We start from the raw sequence: 11,211 nt of genomic DNA on the forward strand, positions 1-11,211 counted from the left end.
AGACCAGCCTGGCCAACATGGTATAATCCCGTCTCTACTAAAAATATAAAAATTAGCCAGGCATGGTGGTGCTCCACTGTAATCTCAGCTACTTGGGAGGCTGAGGCAGGAGAACTGTTTGAGCCCAGGAGGTGGAGGCTGCAGTGAGGTGAGATCACGCCACTGCACTCCAGCCTAGGTGACAGAGGGGAACTCTGTCTCCAAAAAAAAAAAAAGAGTATTACATAAACATTGAAACTGTTCATAGCCTTTTAATAATATGAGAAATGTTTGTAATATAAAGTTAAATGAAAAGGGCAGAATATAAAACAATACATATTATGATTTTTTCTTTTGGCCCAGATGTAAGGGCTCAAATATGATCTTAAGTAAAAGAAAACAATGTGAAACACATATTCATGGAGAGAAATACTAGGAGGAAATACTCTAAAATGTTATCAGTGTTTACCTCTGGATGTGTATAGGTGATTTTTATGTTCTCTTTACACACTTCTGAGAGTTTCAATGTTTCTATAGTGAGCATGTATAATTTTTATAATCATAGAGAAAAAATTAGAACACAATAAAATTATAGTTTCTTCAAAAAGATACAGCAGGCTGGGTGCGGTGGCTCACACCTGTAATCCCAGCACTTTGGGAGGTGAGGCGGGTAGATCATTTGAGTTCAGGAGTTCGAGAACAGCCTGACCAACGTGGTGAAACTCCATCACTACTAAAAATACAAAAACATTAGCTGGGCATGGTGGCACATGCCTGTAATCCCAGCTACGCAGGAGGCTGAAGCAGGAGAATTGCTTGAATCCAGGAGGCGGAGGTTGCAGTGAGCCGAGATCAAGCCACTGCACTCAAATATGATCTTTTATTTAAGATCATATTTACTTAAGATCATATTTGAGCCCTTACATCTACACTCCAGCCTGGGCAACACAGCGAGACTCCGTCTCAAAAAAAAAAAGATACAGCAGTATTTAAAATGTATGGAAGGATGACTAGGTGCAGTGGCTCACACCTGTAATTCCAGCACTTTGGGAGGCCGAGACAGGTGGATCACTTGAGGTCAGGAGTTCAAGACCAGCCTGGCCAACATGGTGAAACTCCATCTCTACTAAAAATGCGAAAATTAGTCAGGCATGGTGGCGCACGCGTGTAGTCCTAGCTACTCAGGAGGCTGACGCAGAAGAATTGCTTGAACCCGGGAGGCAGAGGTGGCAGTGAGCCGAGATCGTACCACTGCACTCCAGCCTGGGCAACAGAGCAAGACTCTGTCTCAAAAAACTAAAACTAAAACTAAAAATAAAATAAAGTGTATGGAAGGAGTCTGTCTGCATGCATAACAAATGCTTAGACTGTCATGTTTGGCGAAAACAGGAAAAAATTTTAAAGTAGATGGTATGATCATAACTATGTAAAAAGATATCCAGAGGAAAAAGACCAAAAGACAAAAGAAATGCCCACAACATAAACACTGGCAGGAAGAGTAATTTGCTTTCTTCTTATCCTTCTCTATAATTTTCTGTTTTTCTAAAAAGTACAAAATTTTTTTCTTTCTTAAGTATCAGTGGTTTTTTTTTTTTTATTTGAGACAGGGTTTCGTTCCTGTTGCCCAGGCTGGAGTGCAATGCCATGATCTCGACTCACCGCAACCTCCGCCTCCCGGGCTCAAGCAATTCTCCTGCCTCAGCCTCCAGAGTAGCTGGGATTACAGGCATGAGCTACCACACCTGGCTAATTTTGTTTTTGTTTTGTTTTGTTTTGTTTTCTGAGACAGAGTTTCACTCTTGTTGCCCAGGCTGGAGTGCAATGGCATGATCTCAGCTCACCACAACCTCTACCTTCTGGGTTCAAGCAATTCTCCTGCCTCAGCCTTCCAAGTAGCTGGGATTACAGGCATGCGCCACCACACCTGGCTGATTTTTTTTGTATTTTTAGTAGAGACCAAGTTTCTCCATGTTAGTCAGGCTGATCTCGAACTCCCGACCTCAGGTGATCTGCCCACCTCGGCCTCCCAAAGTGCTGGGATTACAGGCGTGAGCCACCACGCCCGGCCCTAATTTTGTATTTTTAGTAGAGACGGGGTTTCTCCATGTTGGTCAGGCTGGTCTTGAACTCTCAACCTCAGGTGATCCACCCGCCTCGGCCTCCCAAAGTGCTGGGATTACAGGTGTGAGCCACTGCGCCCAGCCGGTATCAGCGTTCTTATTGAAAGAAGTCATTATACCTGTCCTACATGAAACTACTTAGTTTCTATCAAGAATTAAATCACTAGACTGGCTTGAATCTGCAGCAATACTCAGCCAACATTCTGTAAAATTCTAACACAATTTGCTAGATCTCAAAGTAACTTCAAAGAGATGGCAGAAACTTTTCTCAAATGACTTTGTCAATTCTTAAGAACAGCTCAGTTCACCATTATCTGAGTACTTGTTAATACCTGGCCTTATGCTGAGAGTAGGTATAAAATAAGTAAAAAGAGACTCCTCCTCCAAGAAAGTCCCAGTTGAATAAAAGTCAAGAGGCTAACCGTGCCTGTTCAGGTAAAATTCAAGAGGGATTAAGACAAAATTAATCTCCTGAGAAAGAAACTACCAAAGTCACAGGACTTACTTAAACCACACTTTGAGTCCCAAAATAGTAAATTTATTCCCATAGCTCCAGCATAAACAAACTTAGCCACCAGAATTTCTACTTTCTAGTATCACACTAGGGCCCTGATTTATTGTGTTCTCTAACTGCAAACGACTGTTAGTAAAAAGTTACCACTTAGACTTTGCTATGCCAGCCACTCTACATAGATTATCTCTAATTTTTAGAACTATGAAACATTGAGGTTACTATTACCATTTTACAAACAAGAAAACTGAAACTCACAAAAGTTATTTGCTAAGAAAATCTGGAGGGTTTAAACTTTGGAACAATATAGTGTAACTGCTGGTCCTCTCTCAGCAAACTTGGGACATGACCAAAATGAGAGACACTCTAACCACACTTGGATTCTCCTGTTTAACTGTAGAAATCAAGAGCCTCCACTCCTTTCTCTAGTGGAGCAGTGGCACAGAGATTGCCGTGGAGATTCCATAGACAAGCCAGCTTTCTTGGCTGAGCCAAAAATTAAATGAGATTCTTAACAATATGACCTACTGATTCTACAACCACGATTACACTCCTAAACCCCATCGGGACTTCCCTGCCTTTAGGCACCTGTCTAATAAGTTGTTTCTTCTTTGCTGACTCTGGCATATTGTGAACGTGTTGAAACAGCTCTCTCAGTGCCTCTTCCGTATGCTGCTGGGTCTCCTCCTGGTGAGGGCAGGAATCTACCCGGTTACGTTTCTGAGACTTTGCCAGCTGAAAGGACTTAGTATGACATGAAGCTATCAGGTCAAGGTCATCCTAAGGAAAATTTAAAAGAAGAGTAAATTAATATATCCTGCCAAGTTTGTTTTGGGGTTCTTACAAAAACCTGGAATAAAAAAAGGGAGAGTGGTGACATGGTATACTCCTATACTCAGGAACAAGAAAAATCTTAACACTATTATCAGATAACAAGGAACCTATTAATATAGGTTATATTAATAGCCCACTCCCATGACCTGCCCAGAGAACCTAAGTGCATTTAGAATACTGCCACCAAGAGTTATATTTGTATAAGAGTCCAGTTTTTAAAGCATCTTTTAATTTCATTAATTTATTCAACAATTCAACAAGGTAAGCATGGAAAGTATCATTTTTCCCATCTGACAATGGAAAAACACTGAGGTTAAACTGTAAGTTTAAAGTCATCTGGATACTAAAGTCACAGATCCACCTGGGAGCCCAAGGGCTCTGACTCTTGGCTAATACTCATTCCCACATGTGGCAACTTCATATGACAACTAGACAGCAGTGCTAGAGGAACAAAAACAGCTCTCTAACAAAAAACCACACTCCATTTAAACTAGTTGAAACCAAATACTGTTTTCCTGGTAACACTGAATATTTGCTGAATAAGAGGGAGAAACAAATAGGAGCAGAAAAAATAGCACAAGTGGACAACTTAAGTTTCTAACCATGACAGGATGAATAGAACTTGAAAAATTTAAGTACTCAAAAAGTGCTTGTAAAGTTTTTAACTTCTGACTTTTTTTTTTTTTTTTTTTTTTCAAAGCAGGAGTGCAAGTTTATTTAAAAAGGCTTAGAACAGGAAAGAAAGGAAAGTATGCTTGGAAAAGACCCAAGCAGGCACATAAAGATCAAGTGCCTAACTTCTCACTTTTTTTATTTTTTTGAGATGGTGTCTCACTCTGTCACCCAGACTGGAGTACAGTGTCACCATCTTGGCTTACTGCAACCTCCACCTCCTGGGCTCAAGTGATCCGCCCACCTCAGCCTCCCAAGTAGCTGAGACTACAGGTGCGTGCCACCACACCTGGCTAATTTTTCGCATTTTTGGCAGAGACGGGGTTTGGCCCTGTTACCCAAGGTGGTCTCAAACTCCTGATCTCAAGTGATCCGCCTGCCTCGGCCTCTGAAAGTGCTAGGATTACAGGCATGAGTCACCACACCCGGCCATAACTTCTTACTTTTAAAACTCAATAATCGTATCTAGGCTGGATGTGGTGGATCACGCCTGTAATCCCAGCACTTTGGGAGGCTGAGGCAGCCGGACCACTTAAGCCCAGGAGTTTGAGACCTGGGCAACATGGTGAAACCCTGTCTCCACCAAAAATACAAAAATTAGTGGGCCTGGTGGTGCATGCCTATAGTCCCAGCTACTCAGGAGGTTGACATGAGAGGACCAGGGAGCCGAGATCATGCCACTGCACTCCAGCTTACCCGACAGAGTGAAACCCTGTCACAAAAAAAAAAAAAAAAAAAAAAAAAAATTATCATATCTAATCTTGTGAATAAGCATTATACATTTCCCTATCTATCTAAGCTCATGTGGTCTCAAGTATTTTAGCCATTTGATAGAGTTTTACCATACCAATGAACCTAAAATAGGAATGAATTATATAAAATTGATAAAATTGTCCTTTCATTCCTATAAAATGTTTAACACATTTGCTATTCACAGATTATTTATATCAGAAGGACTTTATGAAAAACCTTGAAACACAGGGTCTGTGTCATCACTCTTGCACAGAGGACACCATCTATCAGTAGAGAGCCTCTGAAAGCAAATAAAAATAGTGTGTAGGGGGGACTTTTTTTTTCCAAGAGACAGGGTCTCACTGTGTTACCCAGGTTGGAATGCAGTGGCACGATCAGCTCACTGTAGACCTGAATTCTCCCATCTCAGCCTCCAGAGTCACTGGGATTACAGGCCTGAGCTACCACACCTCACATGTGGAGCATTTGTATTCTAATACATAACTTACTTCTTAGTCTTCTCCATTATGGCAAAATGACTAAGTAATTTTGAGCTATAATACTAAAAACTTATTTTCCAAGCTTTTACTTTGACTTCATACTTCACCAATCTTAATGTTCTCCTTGCTTGGGTTAAGAGCAGATTCCTATTCTTACCTTTGATGCCTGAGTTCTGGATCCCAAATAGTGCAATCTGGCACATTCCCGAATGTAAGCAGGAGCCTGGGCAGGACATAAAAGAAAATCAAAACCCAGTGATTACTAGGATATAACATTCTCTCAGGCCACAAGGACAGTGGTTCTCAAAATCATGTGACCAGCAGATTACTTTAGAAAAGCCAAAGATCCTCAAAATTCATAGCCCCTCCATAGCTTCCTTTATCTTGCCACCAAATAGATACCTCAACAAATCTGATGGAAAAACCATGAGAAGACACCAATGTAGTTGTTGCCACTTTAAAAATCAAACATGGCATGTATATATTCAAATAAGCCAAAGACAAAAATATAGACATTTGTAGGAATATTTCTATCTGACAAAAACCACCCCCTCAAATCCTTACAAATTACAAGTGGTCTCCAGATCACATTTTAAAATCACAGTGTAGAAAATTCATTTAACGTCTGTAATCTCAGCACTTTGGCAGGCAGAAGCAGGAGGATCACTTCACTCCAGGAGTTTGAGACCAGCCTGGGCAACACAGGGAGACCCCCGTCTCTACAAAAAATTACTAAAAAATGGCCAAGCACGGTGGCTCATGCCTGTAATCCCAGCACTATGGGAGGCCGAGATGGGAGGATCACCTGAGGTCAGGAGTTTGAGACCAGCCTGACCAACATGGTGAAACCCTATCTCTACTAAAAATACAAAATTAGCTGAGCGTGGTGGCGTATGCCTGTAATCGCAGCTACTCAGGAGGCTGAGGCAGGAGAATTGCTTGAACCCAGGAGACAAAAGGTTGCAGTGAGCCAAGATCTCACCATTGCACTCCAGCCTGGGCAACAAGAGCAAAACTCTGTCTCAAAAAAAAAAATTACAAAAAAATTACTCGGGCATGGTGGTGCATGCCTGTGGTCCCAGCTACTCAGGAGACTAACGGTGAGAATCACTTGAGCCCAGAAGTTCAAGGCTGCAGTGAGCCATGTTCATACCACTGCACTCCAGCCTGGGCAACAGAGCAAGACCCTGTCTCAAAAAAGAAAGAAAGAAAGAAATACCATTTAGAATTACTATGGAGTAGAATCCTGTGACAACTACCCTGATACTGTCTTAGTAGATGTACAAAATAATACAATTACCATAGAGGAAAACTGGGTATGTAACATCTAATAAAATTACATTTGCATTTACCTTTTCACCCAGAAACCTCACTTCTGGTAACATATCCTGAGTATGTAACTCCAGAAATGCAAAACACACTTGTATAAGATTAATCAAGAAATTGGATACAACCCGAATGTTCTTTAACAGAGAAATGATTGAATCAACTTTCATACATCCATACAATACAGCACTATGAAGAAAGGAAGGGAGAGGAGACAGGGAGGGAAAGAAAGGAAGGAACAGAGAGAAAGAAAGGAAAGGAAAGGAAAGGAGAGAGAAAAAGGAAGGACAGAGGGAAGGAAGAAACACTTAATGAATTGATATGGAAGGATTTCTAGGATATACTGTTGAGTGAGAAAAGTAAGTAAATGTACATTTGTGTAAGAAAAAAATGGGAAATAGTAATATACACACAAATATACATTTACTTGTTTTTATAAAAAGAAACACTAAGAGGATAACCCAGAAAACAATGAAAAGAATTAGAAAGGATTGAGATTTCTCTAAGTCTATCTTTTAATGTGGTTTTGACTTTTTTTTTTTTTTTTGAGATGGAGTCTCATTCTCTCGCCCAGGCTGGAGTGCAATGGCACGATCTCGGCTCACTGCAACCTCCACCTCCCAGGTTCCAGTGATTCTTCTGCCTCAGCCGCCCAAGGAGCTGGGATCACAGGCACCCACCATCATGCCCAGCTAATTTTTGTACTTTTGTAGAGATGGGGTTTCACCACGTTGGCCAGGCTGGTCTCAAACTCCTGACCTCAGGTGATCCGCCTGCTTCGGCCTCCCAAAGTGCTGGGATTACAGGCCTAAGCCACAGCGACTTTTGAACCATGTTTACACTACAGGTTCATAACATAAAATTAAATCCAAAAGGAAAAAAAAAGACAAGCCCTAAAACCAAACACCCAACAGGGAAAAAAAAGAACATATCTGTATATTAAACTGACAATGTGAGCACAGAGAAAGAAATTATTTCATATAACTTTTGAAAACTGTATTCTCAGCTGGGCGTGGTGGCTCACGCCTGTAATCCCAGCACTTTGGGAGGCCGAGGCAGGCGGATCACGAGGTCAGGAGATCGAGACCATCCTGGCTAACAGGGTGAAACGCCGTCTGTACTAAAAATACAAAAAATTAGCCGGGCGTGGCGGCGGGCGGCTGTAGTCCCAGCTACTCAGAAAGCTGAGGCAGGAAAATGGCGTGAACCCGGGAGGCGGAGCTTGCAGTGAGCAGAGATCGCATCACTGCCCTCCAGCCTGGGTGACTATATATCCTTAGTGGGATATATTCAAGGAAAAAGGAATTGCAAGAAAATCTTGAACTTCAATCAGCAAGTTTATATAGGCTTACTGTCAGTAGTGACAGTTGTATTATTTTGAAATTAATTTAAGCTTATTGTAGGACAGAGTAAATAACATATACAAATGCCATTAAAATCTAAAATTTGGCCGGGCACAGAGGATCATGCCTGTATCACAGCACTTTGGGAGGCCAAAGAGGGTAGATCACTTGAGCTCAGGAGTTTGAGACCAGCCTGGACAACATGGTGAAACTCCATCTCTACAAAAAATACAAAAATTAGCCGGGTGTGGTGGCGCTCACCTGTGGACCCAGCTACTTGAAAGGCTGAGGTGGGAGGATCGACTGGTCCCAGGAGGCAGAGGCTGCTGTAAACCCAGATTGTGCTACTGCACTCCAGCCTGGGTGACAGAGCAAAACTCTCCAAAAAAAGAAAAAAAAAATCTGAAATTTGCAATATAAGAAAAAAAGAAATACAAATACAAAACAAAAGAAGCCAAGAAAACGTTCTGTAGTATTAAATCTGAATTGGTGGTATTAATATGAACTTACAATTGCTTTTAAAAAAATGTTTAATCTATTTCTTTGCCCTCAAGCAGCCTAGAAGCAATGATACACCAGAAACAATGAGTATACCTAGTGTCACTCAGAAGCCAAAGTTCCCTGGTGAAATAATTACTCCAGATCTAGGCCAGCACAAGTACGAAGCGAGCTGGGAACATTTTATACCAGAAAGGAAACACTCAAAGACAATACAGTCCTGTCAAAAAGATGGAGAAGTCAGTTAACAAGGGCTATCACTGGCCAAATCTGGGATAATTTAAATATCAATTTTGTTTGTTTGTTTGTGACAGGGTCTCACTGTCACCCAGGCTGGAGTGCAGTGGCATAATCTTGACTCAGTGCAACCTCCACCTCCCGGGCTCAAGTCATCCTACCACCTTAGCCTCTGAGTAGCTGGGACCGCAGGAGCATGCCATCACACCCAGCTAATATTTGTATTTTTCGTAGAGATGGGGTTTCACCACATTGCCCAAGAGAATATCAACATTATAAATAAAATTGACTAACACTTCGGAAAAATAAAAATCCATGAGTTTATATTAATATTCATTTTTAAAAGGAGAGAGAATGAGACAAAGAAAAGCTATGTTCCAAAGAAGAAAGTCAGCTAATAAAGACTGAATGACAAAATTAGAAAATCATCATTTTTAATACCCAATGTAATCATAGATTCCAGCAGGATTATCAATGGATGCTAAAACCATTATTAGGTAATCACTCTACAGGTTATTTACTAATTGCAAAGGGGAAAAAATGTACCTTTATAACTGAAAGATCCAGCAGTTAGCAAAACTAACATCGTGAAGAGCAAGAAAATCAATCTGTGCCTCCTCATGTGAGGCAACGTGACGCACACAAACATCACCTGTGAAGTAACTTTGCCGAAAATGCTTAATCTGAATCTGATTAAGACTCTAGACCTAGCTTCTAGTTTACAGGAACTGCATGGAAGGTGATAGAGGAACAAGTTAAATAACTTGAGAAAACAATAAGACGAATTTAGAATGTGCGACGTTCTACAACACAGTTAACTTGATGCTTCAACAAATGACATGAAGAAAAAGCATGAGTGTGCAGCTTAAAAGTGTCATAATAATTAAAACCAATACAGAAACGTTGATTGGCATATATTGAAAACAAGTATGAAATACATTCTTAGGACAGCTGGGGAATTTGAATATGTACTGAAAGTGAGATGGTAAGAAATTGTTAGTTTCTTAGATGTGATAATAGTAGTGTGATAAGATAATGTTTTTATTATTAGGAGATGCTTACTTAAGTACTTAGGAATGAAGCATGATGTCGTCTGCAATTACTTTTAGTGATTCAGCCAAAAAAAGGTAGGAACATATATAAAGAGAAATAAAGCTAATATGGCAAAATGATAACATCTGTTGACAGTGGGGGAGAGTTACACGAGTATTCACTGTTTTACTCTTTAACTTTTCTCTATATTTGAAATTTTTCAAAATAAAGGTTTTTTCAAAGAGTCTCGTGACAAAAACATTATGATACGTATAGTTTAATTTCTTTTTTTTTTTTTTCTTTTTTTTTTTGAGATGGAGTCTTGCTCTGTCGCCACGCTGGAGTGCAGTGGTGCAATCTCGGCTCACCGCAACCTCCGCCTCCTGGCTTCAACTGATTCTCCTGCCTCAGTCTCCCGACTGTCTGGGACTACAGGCGCCCGCTACCATCCCCAGCTAATTTCTGTATTTTTAGTAGAGATGGGGTTTCACCATGTTGTCCAGGCTGGTCTTGAACTCCTGACCTCAGGTGATCCACCTGCCTCGGCCTCCCAAAGTGCTGGGATTATAGGCGTGAGCCACCACGCCCGGCCAGTTTAATTTCTAAATTGAAAAACTATAAAACAGAGCTTAAGACCAACAGAAATTTTCTCCAAACAAGAATATATAAGGACCCATGACATCTATTCTGTAAACTTCATTTTAAAAAAAGAAAGCGCAGTGGCTCATGCCTGTAATCCCATCACTTTTGGAGGCCAAGGCAGGAGAAATACTTGAGCCCAGGAGTTCAACACCAGCCTGGGCAACATGGTGTACCCTGTCACTACAAATAATAGAAAAATTAGCCAGGCATAGTGGCATGCACCCGTCCCAGCTACTTGGGAAGCTGAGGTGGGAGGATCGCTTGAGCCTGGGAGGTCGAAGCTGCAGTGAGCAGATAACACTACTGCACTCCAGCCTAGGGGGCAGAGTGAGACCCTGTCAAAAGAAAGAAAATAAAGAAGGAAGGAAGGAAAAGGGGAAGGGAATGGGGAAGGGGAAAAGGAAGGGGAAGGGGAGGGAAGGTGAAGGGGAAAGGAAGGGGAAGGTGAAGGGGAAGGGAAGGGGAAGGTGAAGGGGAAGGGAAGGGGAAAGGAAGAGGAAGGGGAAGGGGAAGGGAAGGGAAGGGAAGGGGAATGGAAAGGAATGGGAAGGGAAGGGAAGGGGAATGGAAAGGAATAGAAGGGAAAGGGGAAGGGGAAGGGGAAGGGAAGGGGCAGGGGAGGGGAAGGGAAAGGGAAGGGGCAGGGGAGGGCAGGGGAAGGAAAAAGGAAGGGGAGGGGAAGGGGAAGGGAAGGGAAAGGGAAGCAAAGGGGAAGGGAAGGGGAAAGGAAGAGGAAGGGGAAGGGAAGGGGAGGGGAAAGGAAGGGGAAGGGAAAGGGAAGCAAA

General features: G+C 41.7%; 1 protein-coding gene across 2 annotated transcripts in view; it reads right to left on the bottom strand.

The window, feature by feature from the left end:
* Nucleotides 1-11,211, bottom strand: part of ARHGAP19 (Rho GTPase activating protein 19) — a 159,475-nt gene that overhangs the window by 90,976 nt on the left and 57,288 nt on the right. For both annotated transcript variants that reach the window (XM_012000320.1, XM_012000330.1), the window contains exons 7-8: nucleotides 5,506-5,571; nucleotides 3,199-3,390 (exon numbers count right to left, since the gene is read on the bottom strand). In XM_012000320.1, the coding sequence (XP_011855710.1) occupies nucleotides 3,199-3,390; nucleotides 5,506-5,571 (258 nt within the window). The remainder of the gene's footprint in view (nucleotides 1-3,198; nucleotides 3,391-5,505; nucleotides 5,572-11,211) is intronic.

This window comes from Mandrillus leucophaeus, unplaced genomic scaffold (genome assembly GCF_000951045.1).
Source record: "Mandrillus leucophaeus isolate KB7577 unplaced genomic scaffold, Mleu.le_1.0 Scaffold117, whole genome shotgun sequence".
NCBI lineage: Eukaryota > Metazoa > Chordata > Mammalia > Primates > Cercopithecidae > Mandrillus > Mandrillus leucophaeus.